Source organism: Hydra vulgaris, chromosome 12 (genome assembly GCF_038396675.1).
Source record: "Hydra vulgaris chromosome 12, alternate assembly HydraT2T_AEP".
In the NCBI taxonomy this organism is placed as follows: domain Eukaryota; kingdom Metazoa; phylum Cnidaria; class Hydrozoa; order Anthoathecata; family Hydridae; genus Hydra; species Hydra vulgaris.
In genome coordinates, this window is record NC_088931.1 from 21,538,167 (window position 1) to 21,560,303 (window position 22,137).

Here is a 22,137-nt window from a genome sequence, read left to right on the forward strand (position 1 = left end):
GGGGGGGGCATTGTGCCACGCCTTTTTTTTATATATAAAATTGAAAAATGCCTCCCCCCCTCACTTTGAAGGCTGGTTCAATGGTCCTGTTATATTAGAAAAAATGTATTTGTATACTCCAAATTCTTAGTACCACAACAAACTCACCAATTTTGTGAATTTATGGATAATTTGAATAAAAAAATGCTTGGTAATAAAACCAAAACAAAATTACATATGATTTTAAATGCAAAATATATGTAGTCTAGGCCCTTTTTTTTTTTAATTCAGCCAACTTGATTTATATTAGACCTTCCCTCAACATCACTGAAATCAGCAACTTTTGACAAAAAAATTAACATCTTTTTCACAAAAAAGCTTTGAGGGAAGGTCTAGAGCGGTCAGAAAATGCCCGGTATGCTTTAAAACCTACTTGCAATATATTTGCACCAAATTTAATGAGATACGTATTTATGTTATGAAAATTCTCTCATTCTGAATCACCCTTATATATATATATATATATATATATATATATATATATATATATATATATATATATATATATATATATATATATATATATATATATATATATATATATATATATATATATATATATATATATTATAATATAGCATAACATAATAGTATACAAATATATATATATATATATATATATATATATATATATATATATATATATATATATAATATATATATTACAATATAGCATGACATAATATAATAGTATACGAATATATATTCCAGTTGTGAGTGCTAAATGCAAATGTAGAGCAAATTGTATAGAAAAAAATGTATAGGAAAAAATTGTATAGAAAAAAGTTAGAAACTCTGTTTATTTGATATATAGCTTCACACAATATTGCAATCAGATGTTAAAAACATTATAAAAGATTTATTAAGAACATTTTTTTTAACATCTTATGATTTTAAGTTTTCACATTTCAAGATTGTTATACATATTGTGCACATGTAAATAGTGTATTAAACATTTTTGCATAAATGTTAACAATTAAGATAATGGTCATTTGTAGATTGACTTTCTTAACAATTGACCATTTTAGAATACATCTGGTATTATTAAAAGTCGACTAATGGAAACTGAAAAAACAGAAGAACAGATAACAGCAGCTCGAGAAAAATATAGATCTGTAGCAACACGTGGTTCAGTTTTATATTTTGTTGTGGCATCTCTTTCTGAAATTGACCCTATGTACCAGTTTTCATTAAAATATTTTACACAAGTAATTGTTAAAAAAATTAGTTTTATGTCATTATCATACTATTATCATTACCAAATTTTTAATAATTTCTATTGAAATAATTTTTTTAATCTAGCTATTTAATACTTGTGTTGAAAATGCTCCTAAAGCAGACACTTTAGAGCAAAGACTCCAGATATTGTTGGGAAATTGCACAGCTACCATATATGCTAATATAGCTAGGTATTTAAATTTTATATTACTCGTGTTGGTACAAAAATAAATAATAGTAGTAAATTTTTGGTTTATAGGGTAACAGTTATTGTATGATCTACTTTATGGGCATGCATAATCACTGATGTCTAGCTAATTGTAATATTTAGTAATAAAGTTGGATTGCACAAAAAAACATTGTGTAACACTAAAAAGTATTATTCAAACAATCATATATACCATACATAACACAGTAATTATCAAGCATGCTGTGTTTGTCATTCATGTAGCACTTATCAAGCATGTAATGGTTATCACAGATGTAGTGATTGTTATTCATGTAGCAGTTATTATGCATGTATTGGTTATTTTAAAACTAGTGGTTATCTATTCTGTAGTAGCTATCACGTGCATTGAGGGTATCATGCATGTAATAATTTTTAAGGAAGATTTCATGACTTCTGGAGAATCTTTAACAGTATCAATAGTAAAGGCAAATCTGTTATTCCACCTCTTTTGTATGGTTCAGACTTTGTCACCTCACCTAAAGACAAAGCTGAATTGTTTGTTAAGAACTTTTCATCAATCTCATCTTTTGATTCCACTAGTTGCCTTCAACCTGATATAGCCGACAAACAAGTCGACCCATTGCTTGACATTTGTATCACTCCAGCTTCTGTATCTAAAGTGATTTCCTGCTTAGACTCTTCTACAGGTTGTGGTCCAGACAGCATACATGTTATAGAAGTGTTCTCCAGAACTGTTGTCTATACTTTCAAAACTATTTAACAAGTGCTTATCAGAGTCTTGTTTTTCAGTGTGCTGGAAAGCGGAGTCTGTTATCCCTATTTTCAAAAACTCTGAAGAGCGATCTGACTTATCCAACTACCCTCTCATTAGTCATCTTCCTATCATAAGTAAGGTTTTTTAATCTTTAGTTAACAAACACTTAATCTCTCATTTTAAATCTAATTACTTACTTTCTGATTATCAATATGGATTTTGATCTTCTCATTCTACAGCTTATTTGCTAACAGTAATAACCAATAGGTTTTATCGTGCATTAGATAGAGGTGGAGAGGTTAAGACTATTGCTCATTTCTAAAGCTTTTGATAAAGTTTGGCATGCTGGTCTTCTTCATAAGCTTTCTTTTTATGATGTATCTGGTAGCATCTTTATTTGAGCTTGAAAAGAGTTTCACTTCTGCTACAGCATGGTGCTTAGTGATTGATGAATTCTAATTCAGAAAAAACCCAATTTGTTTCAGCCAATTGTTATTGCAATCAATTAGATCTTCTTATATTTATGAATGATAATGTACTCAATGAGTCATCTACCCTTCATCTTCTAGGGTTAACTCTTACTTTTGATCATTCTTGGAAACCGTACATCAAATCTGTTGCAAAATCTTTTTATCATGCTTGACACTCTCTTACTTCAGATTCTATTCTTTATCTATATAAATCTCAAATCCATCCTTGAATGGAATACTCTTTCCATATCTGGAGCGGATCTTCCAATGATGGCCTTTCTCTTTTAGACAAGGTGCAAAAATGGATTGTAAACATAGTTGGGTCTGCTCTTGCAGCCAACCTCCAACCATTATCACATTGCCGTAATGTTTTTTTTTTTTCTTATTTCTACAAATACTATAATTGGTACTGCTCTAAAGAGCTAGCGTCTCTTGTGCCATCTGCTAAAGTTCATTCTTGTGTTACTCACCATTCAATTAAGTCTCATCATTTTACTATGACTGTTTCTATGTACTTTAAAAACTCTTTATTGTCTAGTTTTTTTTCATGAACATCAGTTCTTTGGAATTTGCTTCTTTCATCTTGCTTTCCTGATTCATATGTATTGCAGTCTTTTAAGTTGTCTGTCAATCGTTATCTTGCTCTATAAACTTCATTTTTTCTCTAAGTAACTTCCAACTCTAATAGTGGTTGCTTGCAGCCTTGTTGGAAGCGAAGATGTTGAAAAACATAAAAAAAGATTTTCTTGCTTAGAATATGTCGCTTATTTTAATACAGTTATTTATTTAAAATTTTTTAAATACTTTTTTGCTATATTTAGAGGTTTATTTGAAAAAGACAAACTTGTTTTCTCCTTCATGATATGTGTTGAAACAATGCGTCAAGCAAAACTTATTAGCGACCTAGAGTGGAATTTTTTCCTTCGTGGTGGAATAACTACTACAAATACATGCAAACCTAGCAACTCACAACTATCTGATCAAGATTGGAATATGTGCTGTCTTCTAGAGGTATATCAAAATTCCATTTCAAATGTTTTAGCTGGTTTATATTAGGATGGTTCAAAATTGTTTCAAAATCTTAAAAGTCTACCTAAGAATACATTAAATTTTTTTCTTTATAAATGTAAGATGTTTTCTCTATTTAATGTAGAAATTGTTTGACTTTTTTTAGAGCATTATTCCTGCTTTTAAAGGTTTAAAAAACACTATGACAACAAGATCAATTCAGTGTGTTGTTGGTAACCTGAAGGTTTGTGATGATCTTATAGTTTCTACTTTTATTTTTATTTTTTCTTAGTTGTGTATTTTTATTGTTTATATTAGGTTAATATATGTTCAGAAAATTTGGAATATTATTCAGACGAAGTTCAAGAAATACTTTTAACTGAGAAATTAACTCCATTCCAACATCTCATTTTAATCAAATGTTTTCAAGAAGAGAAAGTTGTTTTTGCAGTTATAGAATTTGTGGCTTCATATCTCGGAAATGAATTTGTTGAAAGTCCTCCTATAGACTTAAAAATATTGTATCAAGATATGTCTTCTAAAATACCTTTAGTATATATTCTCTCTTCAGGATCTGATCCAATGAACAGCTTTTCACGATTTTGCAAGGAAATGAATCAATCAGATAAGTATGAAAATATATTCATTACAATTTCCATCAAATTTAATTATATATTTATGCAAGTTGAATAAAAACATATTGTTTTAAATGTTTTTCTTTCAAAATTTATTTTTAATACATTTTTCCAATATGTAACAGTAGATTTTTATTTAGTGCTACTTTATTTTTTATTGGCAATACTTTGTTTTTCTAAATTTATATTTCTTCTTTTAATTCTTCTTCTTCTTCTTTTTCTTCTTCTTCCTCCTATTATTATATTTATCAGTAGTAGTATTAGTATTATTATTATTATTACTATTATTATTATTATTATTACTATTGTTATTAATATTATTATTTAATTAATGTTATTAGAGTCCATTCCATTTCATTGGGACAAGGACAAGGTCCTGTTGCAGAGAAGCTAATCATAAATGCTGCAAGAAACGGGGAGTGGGTATTTTTACAAGTGAGGACTATTTTAACTTTTATTCAACTTTTGATTATAGTTTAACATTTTACTTCAATTTTATTTTTAACTTTTTCTATCAGAATTGTCACCTTGCTGCATCATGGATGATTCCAATGGAAAACATCATTAAAGATTTGTTTAATGACAATTCTGTTCATGATGATTTTCGTTTGTTTTTAAGCTCAATGCCTGCTAAATGTTTTCCTGTAGCTGTGCTGCAGAATAGTATCAAAGTAACAAATGAACCGCCTAAAGGGCTTCGAGCTAATATTCGTCGTGCATTTGGTGAAATTTCTCCCGAGAGTTTTGAAACACATAGTAATAGTCCTAATGCCAATCATTATATTTTTATATTTCAAATGATTTAAAAACTTATTATTATCTTTTGATAATACAAAAGGAATGCGTGAGTTGACGCCTAATTTTTTTTATAGTTCTTGGTTTGACTTGGAGAAAACTTGTGTTTGGATTGTGTTTTTTTCATGGAATTATACAGGAACGAAAGAAGTTTGGTCCTTTAGGTTGGAATATAAAGGTAATTTTTGTAAAAAACACTTTAACTAATAGGATGAAACATGAGAAAGCCTTGATTGTGTTAGTACCACACAATGTGTGGCTTGAGTGGATTGTGTGGCTTGAGAGATTTGCAAAATATAATATTAATAGTGATAAAATTTTGTTTATTTCAAATTAAATGTTGACATTAGGTTCAAAGAAGTGTATTGGATACAAAATAGATAAATTTAAAATTGAGGGCCTAAAATTTGGGCCTGTGACTTGAACTAATAATCTGTTGACCCAAATATAGTCGACACTGTCAAAAATGGTCTAGAATAGCCCCTGATATATATATGAATATATATATATATATATATATATATATATATATATATATATATATATATATATATATATATATATATATATATACATATATATATATATATATGTATATATATATGTATATATATATATGTATGTATATATATATGTATATATATATATATATGTATATATATATGTATATATATATGTATATATATATATGTATATATTTATATATATGTATATATATATATATATATATTTTTTTTAGATTATTCACCTCCCCAAGGCCCGAGGGGGGCCACTACAGTCAAGGAGGCTACTCATTTTTTTGTTTTTTTGTTTTTCTTGTTTTTATTATTATTTTTTTTTTTTTTCAGTTGTTATTCGTGGTGCAACCCTCTCTCAACTCTTAAACTCCGAAACACGAACCTTGCCAAGCAAGGCCGCTGCGCGGAGAAACTAAGTGAGCGCGGTACTTCCAGGGACGTGGTGGGAGTCAAACTCCAAACCTCTCGCTTACAAAGCGAGCGCTCTTACCACTACACCACTACCGCATATATGTATGTATATATATATATGTATATATATATGTATATATATATATGAATATATATATATATGTATATATATATGTATGTATATATATATATGTATGTATATATATGTATATATATATATATATATATATATATATATATATATATATATGTATGTATGTATATATATATATATATATATATATATGTATGTATATATATATATGTATATATATGTATATAAAAGGGTGAGAAGCCAAGCGGTACAAAAAACATTTTTAACATAATTGAGTTAAGTGCATAATTGGATAGAAGAAGTAAACAAAATGTTGGTGGCAAAAGAATATAAGTGAGATTCTGTACAGTTAAACCATAATTAGTTGTGCTCTTGGTTACACTTGGTTATTCATTGTGTCTCTTGGTTACACATTGATTGTGCTCTTGGTACACCTCTTGGTTATTTTACTAAAGTGTTTTAACTTTAAAGTGTTTTAACTTTAAAGTGTTTTTTTTTTAAACTATGAAAAGTCATGAGATGTGTAGTTTCAACTTGGATTTTTAATTGCTTATGTTAACTATGAAGTAAAGTTCAGAAAAAGTTAAATTATCATTATGTAGCAATACAACATCTGTTTAAAGTTAAAATTCTTTTCACCATAGTAATCAATACTAAACTACTATAAAGTTACAAAAAAATACTAAGTATTCCAAGTTGGTATGATTCAAATAGTTTTGATATTGGTATGATTTAAAGGGTTATGATATTGCATATAATTTTTGTCTTATTTGAAGTTCATTCTTATTCAAATTTCATAAGTGTTTTAAAATTAAAATTGTCTTTATCATACATACGCCCTTAAAAAAGTTAACCTACATTCTTGTAAGTTTCAGACAAGTTACATGAACTACTTTGTGATGTATGATATCAACAATACATGGACTACTTTGTGATAGAATCAAGCAAGAGTTAATGTAAAACATCTGAACCTGTAAAGCTTCTAATGCCTGGAAAATTTGGCAGTTTATCTGGACCTTTTTAGACTTTCTTTTATGCTATTTAATATTATAGTATTTAATTTGTTTTATTATAAGTCTTTTTTATGTGATTTGTTTACAAAGCAATCTTTTTATATTGCTTAAGGATGTAAGTTTGCAATGAGTTTAATACACATCATATCACGCATGTTTTTGTACCAGATATACTTTTGTTATAGATATATTATTATAGTTGTGCATGTTTTGTACAAGATTTATGTTGACATTCGTAGAGTAATAACCAAACCTGATGATGTATTAACAAGTGACGAACAGCCTCACTGTTTATTTATTAAATGCCATAAAAATCGTCATCTTATGGCAATTTTTAGGGCATTTTTAACTGTTTCACATTTTGAAACTAATATGAATATTATGGGAGAACAAAATATAAAATTTTGTTCTCCCATAATATAAGTTTAAAATATAAGTTTGTCTACTGTACACAAAGGTGAAAAAAAACTTACAAAGAAATAATGGAAACAAATACAAATATTACAAGATGGCTAGCTAATGAGTTTGTTAAATAATGCTAAAGATGTACCAAAAAGTTAAAGAGGAAAGAATGTGGGTTAGTGATTAAACCTATAATAGTAAATAGTTTGAATATAAGGGGACAATTGGATCTTTTGAACTTTCAAAGCTTACCTAATTAATAAATATAAATTTAATAATTATAATAATTATAGATATTAATTATAAATTTATTTTACATTTACAAGAGCATCTGACTAAATTTCATTTACTTAGGTCATTGTTTTCAAAGGCTTCAATAAAAGTAGCTCAAAATTTATTAAGCATTTTTCTTAAATATGGTGCTCCAAATGTCTTGCAGTCTGATAATAGGAGAGAATGTTGAAATTATGTTAATGTTGAAACTATACAAGAGCTTCTTACTCTCTGGCCTGGTTTAGTTTTGGTAAATGGAAGATCTGGATATCCTCAGTTACAAGGCTCTGTTGAAAAAGGTAATGCTGCTTCCAATAATTCTTTTATAACTTGAATGAGAGATAATAAGGCATCTGCTTGGAATGTAGGAATAAAATTTATTCAGTGGTTGATGAATGCCACCTTTCATGAAACAATAAAAATGAATCCATTTAAAGCTATTTTTGGAATCAAACCAAAAATTGGATTGGGTACAATTTTTCAGATAGATTTTCTCAGTCAAAATAGTTTGGGAGTAAATGAAAAAGATCCTGAAGAAATTATAGCAATACAAACATATTTGAAGTTGTGCGTTCAAATCTAGAAAATTGTAATCAAAACTCACTAAAAAATAGAAAAATTGTGAAGAAATTTATGTTTTAGATAATTTAAAAAAAAACATGAAAATCTGAAAGTTGTGTTTGGCTGTTTTGCAGTTCCTGAAGAAAACACTAAAGTAGTCGAGGTAACAGATATTTTTAATACAGGCTGTAAAATCCCCATCTAGCTATTTATTTAAGGACATTAAAAATATGGAAAAAGGCTGTTAAAGCTATGATTAAACAAACAAAAACCTAAATGCAGTAAAAATTGTTTATTGTATAATGTCTTTGCATCATCTTTAAATGGGAGAAGTGGTGACCCTGTAATATCACTGATATTGTTTTTAAGTTAAAAATGGGGAAGTATACAATTGGCACAAAAGGTTGTATAATTGATCTTTGGTTGGAAAAAAACAGCTTCAAAGGTATTTCATTTATATGGTTAACAGCTAGTGAGGAGCTAACTAAAGTATTAAGTACCCGAGCATTAGTTTATAAACCTTTTTTTGGTCATGGCCAAGGTCTTAAAAGATGCTCCTTCAAATTCTGATGGGATAGTAAAGAATGCTCTTGTTTTACAAACTTTTATGTGTGCAATTCTTCTTGCCATCCAAGAAGTTCATGTGACAATTTTTGATATTTTTTTAAAATAGTTAACAGGAACAACGTAAAGTTTTATAACTAATTTTCTCTATAACTTTGAAATTAGTTATTTATCACTATATCACTTGTGTTTATTTATTTATATTGAAAGTTTTGCTTAATTGTTTATCTTTTTTTTTAGATATAAAAAATACAAACGCTGAGTTTATATAAAACTTTAGTTTAAACTTAGTAAAATATTAGGAATTTAAAAATTTATCTACCTTTAAAAATTTAATCACAAAAAAAAAGCGTGCAGTTCACAAAATGTGCAGTATTATAATTGTCTGTATTGTGCAATGCGCAAACAGTTCATTAAGTTGTTATATAAGTTATTTATTACTAAAAAACTATCTGCTGACCCTGATTCTGAGAGCTATTCTGTAAGTTGTTATATAAGCTATTTATTACTAACTAGCCATATGCTGACTGTGATCCCAAGAGCTGTATTTATATGTAAATATAGCTTCTTTTTTCGAGAAAAAAAATGGAATTAGGTTAGTAAAAAAAAGTTGGTAAATATATATCTATTTACGCTTAAGTGTGTATATATATATATTTTCTTTTTTTTTTCTTTTTTATAATTCACCTCCCCAAAGCCGAGAAGGCCACTACAGATGAGGAGGCTACTTGTGGTTATCACCCTCTCTCAACTTTATAACTCCGAAACACAAACCTTGACGAACCAGGCCGCTGCGCGGAGAAACAAGTTGAGCGCGGTACTACCAGGGACGTGGTGGGAATCGAACTCGGAACCTCTCGCTTATGAAGCGAGTGCTCTACCACTACACCACTACCGCATTTATATATATATATACACAAACACGCGTACAGACACACACATGCACACACATTTTTTTTAAATGGTAAATGAAAAATCACTGACTTACTATATAAATACTAACGTTATAAAAAATAAAAAATTTTCCATTTTTAAAATATAATAAATTTTTAATTTTAATATTCCTTAATATTTAATTGATAGTTTATTATTAACTATATATATAATGTTATTACTATTATTTTTATTATTATTATTATTATTATTATTATTTATATATATATATATATATATATATATATATATATATATATATATATATATATATATATATATATATATATAACCCTTGGAATCAGGGTGGATGGATCTAACTGCTGACCTAGAAGTATTTGAGGTCAGCAAAAAATCGCCGACCTTGTTTCTATGTTTTATGGTAAAACCTTTGTATATAAATATATATATATATATATATATATATATATATATATATATATATATATATATATATATATATATATTATTGTGTACAGTTATTTTTTTCCACATGTTCACTATATTATATATATTTGACCATGTTCACTATATTATATATATATAACCTGACCTGACAACAGGTCAGGTGTATGGTCTTTATGATCATCCTGCAACTGGTAACATGTAACCCAGCGCAACCTGTTCCATGTCCTGCTGCATTTTGGAATTCGTTTTCTAGGCAAAGGCTGGAAGAAGTGTGTTTCCTGTCTTCAGTACTATTTAGTATTGGTCATTCCTATAGTAATTTATATTTCTTTATTAAATTTTTTATTTATTTATTGTTTGTGTGTGGCTTTTGTATAGTTGGAGATGTCTTGTTAGCTCACCTGTAATTTACTTTATATGTTTGTTTGTGTTCTGTCTAAACCTCTGGCATGGTGTTGACTCTCTTGCAAGTTGCTATCTGTATGTTTGTGTTTTGTCTGAACCTCTGATGCAGTGTTTACTAACCCATAAGTTACATTATGTTTGTTTGTGTTCTGCTAAACCTCTGGCATGGTGTTGACTCTCCTACAAGTTGCTATCTGTATGTTTGTGTTCTGTTTGAACCTCTGGTGTGGTGTTTACTCACCTGTAAGCTACTTTATGTGTGTATGTTTGTGTTTCGTCCAAGTCTTTGATACAAAGTAGGGTGTTCTTTTTTAGGCAAAAGCTAGGAGAAATAAACTCTGACTTGATGTCTCAATGAGTTAAGATGGTGTTTTGATAAAAATACTCATCTCGGGCAGATGTTAACTGCATCCAGCTACTGTCTAGTAGGAGGCCTCCTAGGCAAAGATTTTAGGGGTAAGCAGAATAATTCTGCTAACCAGCCTTAAATCCCTTCTTAATCTATTAGGCTGGCATAGATGTAAACCTGTGTTACATTGCTTTCTGCCTAGGATGATGAATGCTAGATCTTCTTGACTCTCATGCAAAAGATGGATTTTTGTATAAGTATTGCGTGTTGTTTTTTTTGTTTTTTCAAGTGGTTTAAAAATTAACAAATTGTTTTCTGCGCAATATTGGAATTTTCACTATGATGTAGTACCCTGAAGAAAATTTTTTGGGAACCAAAAATCAGTTCCCAAAATAGGGTTTAAAAAGGAATTCCTTTGAAGAAAGCCTTTTTAAAAAACAAAAATTATCTTGGTGTTTGTCATAACCAAAGTCATGAAACAAAAAGCAAAAAAAGTTCAAATTTTTATTATCATAAAAAATTTAAGTTTAAGATGTTTTGAAAGAAGAATGTAGAGAAAATGCAAACAAAGCTTTTAAAGATATATTGCAATATATAAGACAGAATGTTTTTCTTATAGTGCTTCCTTGATAGTGCCTATGCAACTCTTCCTTTTTTTCTCTTAATGAGGGTACAGCTCTAAAACCCAATTTAATGGTTTTGATAGTAATGCTGGCTGGTAGTAAAGTTTTTTGAACTCTGTGGTAGCTCTCAGAGCGGCCTATTCCATCAATAGTTGCAAAATATTAGAGTATTAACAATGTCATTTTGCGTAAGGATGGTGCTCCTGTTAATTTGCATTTTAGAGACAACAAAAGGAGCCCTATGTTATGACTTAGGGTTAATTAACAGGACTGAGACAACTGCATAGCTCATTGCTTAGAAGGCTGTGCTCTATCTATGAATGAGTCAAGTTCTCTTTAAACTTAAGTCATGCCAAAAGTAACCCAAAATTTTAAACATAAGAAACTATCCCCACCACCTAACTGTTTTAATAAATCTTTTACAAATTCGTGGTTTACAAAACAACTTTTCATCAGTTGAATCTTACCTCTTGCAAAATTCACCAGACTTGTTTGCTCTTAGTGAGACTAATTTAAATTCCGCTATTTCTTCTTCAGATAGTAGTGTTGATAGGTACTAACCTGATCATTTTTTAATGTGCTTTGGCTTAGCACATCTTCACTCTATCACCTTTCCCTTTGTTCTGTAGTATTCTCCTTCTTCCCAAGACTGCACTATTTTAGATGTAATTTCTGATCAAATAGACCATGCCCTCTCTCTTTACCCCTCTGCCAATATTGTTTTTATTGGTGACTTTAATGCTTATTGCACTGAATGTCTTGGCTCTAATGTCACTGACCCTGCTGGCACAAAAGCCTATAACTTCTGCATTTCTCAATCTCTTACTCAGATTGGTAACTTTGTGACTTGTTTTCCTGACAACCCTAATCATTTACCTTCACTCCTTGATTTATGTCTTGTCTCTGATCCTAGCTTGTGTTTATTTTCTTACTTTTCTCCTTCAGGTGGTTCTGACCATACATCGATATCTATAAATCTTTTATCTCATACTTTTTTTTCGGATTCACCCTATTTTCCCACTACTTACTACTACCTAAAAGCTGACTGGGATTCTTTTTGTGATTTTCTTTGTGATGGTCTGTGGGCTTTGATTTCAAGTTAAGCCTCATTCTACTCCATAATTTTTACCCTCTTGTGCAGCTGCTATATTTAATTGTAATCATTTTTTTCAAAAGAACAACTCTCTTGAGAACAAACAGCTATTTGTTATTGCAAGAAATTGATTTACAAGACTGCTGTCTGATGCTAAGCTCCATCATTCTCAGTTCTTTGAATACTGTCTCAGAAGTTAGGCTCTAGAGGATACCTTCAACAATGTTTTGGAAAATCTTTAACAGGGTCATTAACAAGTTGTCTAACATTCCATCTCTCATTTATGGAACTGATTTTATTACCTCTTCCAAGGATAAGGCAGAGCTAATTGCAAAGAACTTTTCTTCTAATTTGACTCTTGGATCTTACAGCCATGTTCTTCCTTCTATTCCAGTTAAACTTGTTAACCCATTGTTAGACATTTAAATCACACCAGCTTCCTTTGCTAAAGTCATATCTCAATTAAACTCTTCTATGGCTTGTGGTTCAGACAACATTTCTGTCAGTCTTATAGAATTGTTTTCCGGAACTCTTTTTAATTCTTTCTGAACTATTTAATAAGTGCTTCTGAAAAATGGCATCTGTTGTTCCAGTTTTCAAACAATCCAGAGAACATCCTCCAATTATCGTCTTTGAGTCTTTGATCAACAAATTTCTCATATCCCGTCTCCATCTTCATATCCAGTCAAATAACTTACTGTCAGACAGTCAATACTATTTTCGATCCTCTCGCTCTATGACTGATTTACAAATGTTGTGACTGAAAGAATTTATTTTCCATTAAATGGAGGCTGAAAGGCTAGGGCTATTGTTCTTGACATATCTAAAGCTTTCAACAAAGTTTGGCATGTTGATCTTCACCATAAGCTTGCTTCATATGGTGTATCTGGGAAAGTTATCAAGATAATCAAACTGTTTCTTTCTAACTGCTTTATTATGTCATTCTCAAAAGCTAATACTCTTCTTCATTTACAGTAACTTCTAGGGTACCTCAAGGTTCTACCTTTGGTCCTATTTTATTTCTTATATACATTAACAATTTTCCTGACAACTTTACATCTAAGGAAGCTCTTTTTGCTGATAACTCAACTTTATATTCCTGTCTACACAAAAAGTGTTCTTTTTTTCATTGCTTAGAACATGCAGCCACTTGAACCTTATCTTACTTCTGTAACGGATTAGGGGTTGCAGTGGCTTGGGAATTTTAACTCTAACAAATCTCAGTTATTTACTGCAATCAACTATTGTTCTATTTTCGACATTCCTATATTAATGAATCGCAACCTTCACTCTGAGTCTTCTTTTTTACATTTTCTTAGATTATCATTTACTACTGACCTTTCATGGAAACCATATATACAATCCATGGCTAAATTAGCATCTGCCTAGATGGCTTCTCTTTACCATGCTCATCATTTTCTTATTCCTGATTCCATTCTCTACCTCTACAAATCTTCTTATATGTCCTGTATTGAATACTGTAATAGAATACTGTTATATTTGTTGTCATATTTGTTGTCATGGTTCTTTTAATGATGCTCCTTCTCTTCTTGACAAGGTCCAAAAATGCATTGTAAAGGTAGTTGGACCCAGTCTATCTGCTAAGCTTGAGCATCTTTTAAAGTTGCATCTCTTTCTCTTTTCTAAAAATACTATCATGGTTGCTGCTTAAAAGAGTTATCTTTAGTTCCATTAACTAAAACTCATTCTCGTTTGACTTGTCATTCAGTAAAGTCTCATTTGTTTACTGTATCTGTCCCTGCATGCTATAAAAACTTTTATTCATTTAGTTCTTTTCCCCACACTTCAACTCTTTGGAACTCTTTCCTATTTTCATGTTTTCCTGACTCATACAACCTACAACTTTTCGAGTCTTCTGTCAACCATTTCCTTGCTCTATAACTCTATACTTTTTTTTCTTCTAGTAACTCTCAACTTAATGATGGTTGCTTGCAGCCATGCTGGGAGGAACCAGAATAAAAATATATATATATTAGGCAAAGATATATTATTAACATGTGATATTCCTATTATTATTTTTTGAGCTTTGAAGTTAGTTTATTCATTTTATTTATATTTTATTGACTCATTGACAACGTTATTGCAATAAGTTTGAGTTGGTAAAAATTATTGAACACCAAACTAATTTAGATCAATAGACATACTAGCAATTGCTAATGATTCAGAATATTTTATTTAATTAATCAAAGTAATATTTTCATATCAAGCCCAGAGTTTGAAACACTAGTAAGTTTGTTTTCTGCTTCACTCAAGTTTTAACATGATTTAACATCCAACCATCTGTAAAATAAATCATCTTGTATCAACATAACAAAATTTTTTCCATAATTAAAATTAAAAATAATTTTGGAACTTGGGGTTATCCATAAAAGATATCTACTCTATAGGTAAGAAGAGTTCTACATGAATGGAATATATATGAGGACAAGAGATCAATGGACCTCTAAAAAAAGATTAACCTCATCTTTAGTGGTTGCTGCCTTTGTTGAGATTTTTAAAGTTTTTAATTTTTTTTATAAGATTTTGTTATCTCACTTTAAGACAAAGCTAAATTGTTTGCTAAGAACTTTTCATCAATCTTATCTCTTGATTCCACTAATCACATCCAGCCTGATATAGCTGAAAAAATGGGTTGATCCATTGCTTGACATTTGTATCACTACGGCTTCTGTATCTAAAGTGATTTCCTGCTTAGATTCTTCTACAGCTTGTTCTCCGGAGCTGTCGTTTATATTTTCAAAACTATTTAACAAATGCTTATCAAAGTCTTGTTTTCCAGCTTGCTGGAAAGCAGCATCTGTTATCCCATTTTTCAAAAATTCTGTAGAGCTATCTGTCTTGTCTAACTACCGCCCCATTAGTCTTCTTCCAATCATGAGCAAGGTTTTTGATTCCTTAATTATCAAACACTTAATTATCTTATCTTGAATCTAATAGCTTACTTTCTGATCATCAATATTGATTTTGATATACTTGTTCTACTGCTGATTTGTTAACCATAAAAACTGGTAGGTTTTATTGTGCATTAGATAGATGTGGAGAGGTTAAGGCTATTGCTCTCGACATTTCTAAAGAATTTGATAAAGTTTGGCATGCTGGTCTTCTCCATAAGTTCTCTTCTTATGGTGTATCAGGTAACATCTTTATAACTATTGAATCCTTCCTTACCAATCATGTTATAAAAGTTGTCCTCAATGGACAGCACTCTTCTTCATTTCCTGTAACTTCTGGGGTTCCTCCAGTTTCTTTCCTGGGTCCTATACTTGTTTTAATTTATGCAAATAATCTCCCAGAAATTCTCTCATCTGAGGTGGCATTATTTTCTGATGATACTACCATTTATTTTTGTCTTAAAGCCAACACTCTCTGATTGCTTGGAGAGGGCATTTGAGCTTGAAAAGGATCTCACTTCTACTACAGCATGGGGCTCATCATTGTCAGGTTGTTGTAATGCTGCTTCTCTTTCTCTTTACCGTAAGTACTATGATAGGTACTACTCTAAAGAACTAGCGTCTCTTGTACTATCTACTAAAATTCATTCTCATGTCACTTGTCATTTAATTAATTTTTATCCCTTTACTGTAACTGTTTCTAAGTGCTCCAAAAATTCTTATTCATCTAGTTTTTTTCCTCAAATATCAGTTCTTTAGAGTTCACTTGCTTAATTTTGTTTTCCTGGTTCATATAATTTGCAATCTCTTAATTTATATATTAATTGTTATCTTGCTTTATAAACTTCATCTTTTCTCTTCCAGTAACTTCCAACTCTAATAGTGGTTGTTTTAGATGTTTAAAAAAGTATATATCTAAAGTAGGTCTAAAAATAGCTGGTGAAGCAAGCTATTATTATACTATTTTGATATTGTTTTTAACTTTACATAATCTGCTAAGTGTATTTTTTAAATATTCCAATTCTCATTTATGTTGTGAATTTTAGTAAAAAGCTCTTATAAAAAAATAGTAGAAAGGTAGAAAGGTTGAGGCAATTATTTCTTAAATGTTTTGATATTTTACTAAAGGAGTTCTAGCTGCTAGTTAAAATACCTGAATTTTTACAATAAATTACCTGCTACAGGTTTTCTTTTAATTTTTTTTAGTTAAATTTTGTAATGTTTAGGTAAAAAATTTTACTTAAACCATTCCTGACAATTTAAAACTTTTTTTAAGAGTGCCATTATGCATAATACTTCAAGAAAGATTTAAAATGCCACTACATGTATACTATATAAAAGATTTAAAATGTTTAAATTTTGTTTAAATCCACTTTGAATTACTTTTTTTTTTAGTATGAGTTTAATGATTCAGATCGTTTATGTTCTTTGGAAAATTTGTCTTTATTTTTAAGCTATGGAAAAATTCCTTGGGAAGCACTCACATTTATTACAGGCCAGGTGCATGTTTGCTTTTCTTTTTTATAAAAATCTTAAATAAAAATTTTCATAAAAATGAAAGTGTATACGTTTGTGAATACTTTCATTTATGATTTTTATAAAAGTTTTTGTTGTAGATTACATATGGTGGTAGAGTTACAGATGAATGGGATCAGCGCTGTCTGACAACTATTCTCAAAAGATTTTTTTCACCTCGTACTTTGGAAAAGGAGTATAAATATTCACCCTCTGGTGTATATTATGCACCTGATTATGACTTGTTACAAGATTATCGTTCATATATAGAAAATCTTCCTCTTAATGACGAACCTGAAATATTTGGCATGCATGAAAATGCTAACATAGCTTTTCAGGTATGTTTAGTTCATTTTGAGTTCATTGTGTTATGTGATTAACTTGATTTAACATGTATATTTAATTAGATACAAGAAACACAATTATTGATTCAAAGCATCTTGGAAGTTCAACCAAGAATGACAGCAGGAGAAAGTGGCAAAACAAGTGATGAAATAGTTTATGAGCTATCTGAGAGTATTCTCCAGAAGCTTCCTGATAAATTAGATATGGAAAAAATGTTAAAAAGCTTATTGACTGTTAGTTTGATTTTTTTCTTTTTTTTAATATATAACTTTTGAAAATTATATTTATTGTTTTTGATATGCTTATCAAAAATTAGCATCTTTTATGTGTTATCTTTTACATATATATTTTTTAATAGCTCGATAGTAAGGGTAGAGTAAATTCATTGACAATAGTCCTTGGTCAAGAAGTTGATAGATTTAATAATTTACTACGAGTTATTAAGGTTGTTTCCTAATTTTATTTTTTTAATTATTTATTTTACTTTTTCTTATACAATTTATTTTTTAATTATTTTTTTCTTTATATGTTTGTATACTTTGTGTGCAGGATTCATTGCAAAAAATGCAGCTTGCTATAAAAGGTCTGGCCGTCATGTCACTTGAACTGGATCATGTTTTCAGCAGTTTTCTGGACAACCAAGTTACTATTCACTTTTAAAAAATTTTTTTGAGATTTATATAGATTTTTATTTTTTTTACTGTTAACGATAACAAGGAGTTTTGGTTTAGGTTCCTTCTCTCTGGGCTAATGCAGCTTATCCATCCCTTAAAAGTTTAGGTCCATGGGTTAAAGATTTAATGCTTCGCATAAAATTTATAGATGTAAGCTCTTTATAATTTTTTATATTAAAGTTTATATTATATATATATATATCTGATTGAGGAGCCATTATTTTGTTTAGCTGATGGCAAGTTGTCTTGTCATGCCTGAAAATATCCAATTTTCTGATTTAAAACCAATTAGACACATTGCTCTTCAAAATTTCTAAATTTTTTACAGAACTGATAGTCTCATTTTATTGTAAAAGATATAAACCAGCGCCACCATTAGAAATAATTGCTTTGTCTAAGAACATGACGCGATGTCACATTTTAACAGTCTGGTTCATGTATCCTTTTCAAAATTTGAGCCAATGACAAAAAATTTTTCGAGACTTAATTACTTAATACAGCACAGTATGATCAAAGATCCATAAAATGACGCCATTTTTTAATGCATTAAAAGATATCTTGAACAATTATTTTAAACACTTTTAAACATGCAGAAATCATTTGTTCAAACTTGTCATCTTCCATTAAAAGTTGTACTATCACTATAAGTTGTCCTCGATGGACAGCACTCTTCTTCTTATTTTGTAACTCCAGAGGTTCCTCAAGGTTCTATCCTTGGCCCTATACTCTTTTTAATTTACATTAATGATCTTCCAGATATTCTCACATCTAAGGTGCCATTGTTTGCTGATGATAGTACCATTTATTCTTGTCATGATAAGAAACCAACACTCTCTGATTGCTTGGAGGGGGCATTTGAGCTTGAAAAGGATCTCACTTCAGCTACAGCATGGGGCTCACAGTGGCTGGTGAACTTCAATACAGATAAAACTCAATTTTTTTCAGCCAATCGTTATCGCAATAATTTAGATCTTCCTTTATTTATAAACGGTGATGTGCTTGATGAGTCATCCACTCTTCATCTTCTAGGATTAACTCTTACTTCCAATCTTTCTTGGAAACCATATATCAAATTAGTTGCAAAATTAGCATCTGCTAAGGTTGCATCTCTTTATTGAGCTTGACACTTTCTTACTTTGGATTTTATTCTCTATCTCTATAAATCTCAAATCCGGCCTTGTATGGAATACTGTTGCCATATCTGGGGCGGATCTTCTAATGATGCCCTTTCTCTTTTAGACAAGGTGCAAAAACGCATTGTAAACATAGTTGAACCTGCTCTTGCAACCAACCTCCAACCATTATCACATCATCGTAATGTTGCTTCTCTTTCTCTTTTCTACAAATACTATAATGGGCACTGCTCTAAAGAGCTAGCGTCTCTTGTACCATCTACTAAAATTCATTCTCGTGTTACTCGTCATTCAATTAAGTCTTATCCTTTTTCTATGACTGTTCCTAAGTGCTCCAAAAACGCTTGTTCGTCTAGTTTTTTATCTTGAACATCAGCTCTTTGGAACTCGCTTCCTTCATCTTGCTTTCCTGATTCATATAATTTGCAATCCATAAGTCGTCTGTCAATCGTTATCTTGCTCTACAATCTTCATCTTTTCTCTTCCAGTAACTTTCAACTTTAATTAGTGGCTGCTTGCAGCCTTGTTGGAAACGAAGATGTTTTTAAAAAAAAAAAAAAAAAAAGATAATAATGTTTAAATTACATCTATCTTTACTCTATATAGAGCATAAACAATTTTTTCCTATTGTTTGATAAATAAGCAATCATCCATGCAACACGTGATTATTTGTATATTATTTGCATATCATGTTGCCAGCACGCATTATTGCATTTATAAGTAATTATCTATAGCAGTTATAAGTGGTTTTATTGACCATAACTGTGTGTATATATATGATTATTGTTGTTATTATTATTATTAATAGTAGTAGTTGTAGTAGCGGTTGCGGTAGCAGTAGCAGTAGCAGTAGCAGTAGCAGTAGTAGTAGTAGTAGAAGTAGTATTATTGTTAGTATTATTATTAATAGCATTATTGTTGCTGTTATAATCATTATTTTATTACTTTACATAGAGATGGATTGAAACTGGTGTTCCAAAGTCGTTTTGGTTATCTGGATTCTTTTTTCCTCAGGGTTAACTTCTTATTATTTCCTTTACTTTTATTAAACCTTTTTACTTTATAATCTATAATCCTAACTGAATCTCAAATCTCAGAAAGTTTATTTAAGGTTTTGCAGATTCACTTTAAATATCTGATTAAATCTATTCATTAAAACAATAATTTTGTATAATAGGATTTTTAACTGGTGCGCTTCAGAATCATGCAAGAAAATATAACCAACCAATTGATCAGCTAACTTTTAATTTTCATGTGCAGAATGTTTACTTTCCACATGAAGATGTATTTTCTACAGAGGTAGCTGATACAAGTAATGTAATTGAATCACCAGAAGATGGCGTCTTTGTGCATGGGTTGTTTCTTGAAGCAGCAAGGTGGGATGATGAGCGCATGATGATTGGTGATGCTATTTTGGGTGAAATGAGTTCTGTAAGTTTTTTGTTTTGTTTTTCTTGGTATTTTAGCGAGATAAAGATTTAGATCAGTTCAAATCTGAAAAACAATTTCATTTTAACCAGATTAATTTTTTTTTAATGTTTATTATTGCAATGTTTAAAAAGTTTCATTAGATTTCAAAGATTTGTGAATTAATAGAAAGTATATTGACCAGTCAATATGTTTTCATTATGACCAGTCAATATGTTTTCATTATGACCAGTCGATATGTTTTCATTATGACCAGTCAATATGTTTTCATTATGACCAGTCGATATGTTTTCATTATGACCTGTCAATATGTTTTCATTATGAACAATCAATATGTTTTCATTATGAACAGTCTATATGTTTTCATTATTAAACAGCAAACAACACACAAAATGGTTTAAAGAAATCTTTTATAAAGCATATTTAAACAAATTTTTATACAATCTTTTTTTTTTATAACTGTTTTAGTTTGTATAATTTGATTTTTAAGCCTTTTCCAATACTTCATATGAAGCCTTGTATAAATCTTGTTCATGAAAAGACAAAGTATGTTTGCCCACTTTACAAGACCACCCAACGTGCTGGTATTTTATCTACAACAGGTAAAATTTCTACCATTTGACTTTGTTATCTAGTACTGTTAAGCACTACATTTTTATATCTACGAAAGATCTTTACTGATTTTTGTAGTTTATTAGAAAGTAATAAATTTATCATATGCATATATACTTTTTTAAAAAAATGTTTTGTTATCCAATTTAGGTCACTCGACGAATTTTGTTATTGCTGTTTACTTGCCAACCGATAAAAAGCAAGATTACTGGATATCAAAAGCAACTGCGTTGTTATGTCAGTTAAACGAGTAGTTTTTTAATTTTTATTGTATTTAAAAATGTAGTTAAAACGTTCATACATGTTGTAATTTTTTAAATGCTAATATTTTTTTTTCTCCTGCAATATTTATATACCTTAAACATGATTTTAATTTGCTCTCATTTAATAATAATCCTAATGTTTTTAACAATTAATGATAAAACACTCGATTAAAAACTAGTTATTTTGTAAACTTTTTAATAAAACGAGCTTTCTAACTCAAAGCCACTCCATGTTGGCCATTGTTATATTTATCTATATAAATATATTACTGATATCTGTTAATAACATATAAATATAGCAATAATATCTGTCAATAAACTTTGAAATATCACATTTATCTATAGATAAATATGATACTGTCAAAATTTATTGAGAGACGTCATATTTCAATTTAAAAAACCAATTTAAGTTCAAAAGTTAAAATTTTTTCAATGCTAACATCATTTATTTGAATAAAAAAAATATATTATTTGATTAATATAAGATGTAGTTATAGTT

General features: G+C 29.5%; 1 protein-coding gene across 3 annotated transcripts in view; it reads left to right on the top strand.

The window, feature by feature from the left end:
* LOC100210595 (dynein axonemal heavy chain 6) overlaps positions 1–21,737 on the top strand; it is a 137,689-nt gene extending 115,952 nt beyond the window's left edge. For all 3 annotated transcript variants that reach the window (XM_065812540.1, XM_065812541.1, XM_065812542.1), the window contains 18 exons: positions 1,068–1,247; positions 1,342–1,448; positions 3,493–3,682; positions 3,846–3,923; positions 3,998–4,308; positions 4,656–4,749; positions 4,833–5,070; positions 5,187–5,287; positions 17,064–17,168; positions 17,285–17,521; positions 17,591–17,761; positions 17,887–17,973; positions 18,078–18,170; positions 18,260–18,352; positions 20,290–20,350; positions 20,513–20,766; positions 21,254–21,365; positions 21,526–21,737. In XM_065812540.1, coding sequence (XP_065668612.1) covers positions 1,068–1,247; positions 1,342–1,448; positions 3,493–3,682; positions 3,846–3,923; positions 3,998–4,308; positions 4,656–4,749; positions 4,833–5,070; positions 5,187–5,287; positions 17,064–17,168; positions 17,285–17,521; positions 17,591–17,761; positions 17,887–17,973; positions 18,078–18,170; positions 18,260–18,352; positions 20,290–20,350; positions 20,513–20,766; positions 21,254–21,365; positions 21,526–21,629 — 2,616 coding nt within the window. In that variant the 3' untranslated portion in view covers positions 21,630–21,737. The remainder of the gene's footprint in view (positions 1–1,067; positions 1,248–1,341; positions 1,449–3,492; positions 3,683–3,845; positions 3,924–3,997; positions 4,309–4,655; positions 4,750–4,832; positions 5,071–5,186; positions 5,288–17,063; positions 17,169–17,284; positions 17,522–17,590; positions 17,762–17,886; positions 17,974–18,077; positions 18,171–18,259; positions 18,353–20,289; positions 20,351–20,512; positions 20,767–21,253; positions 21,366–21,525) is intronic.
* The last annotated feature ends 400 nt before the right edge of the window (positions 21,738–22,137 follow it).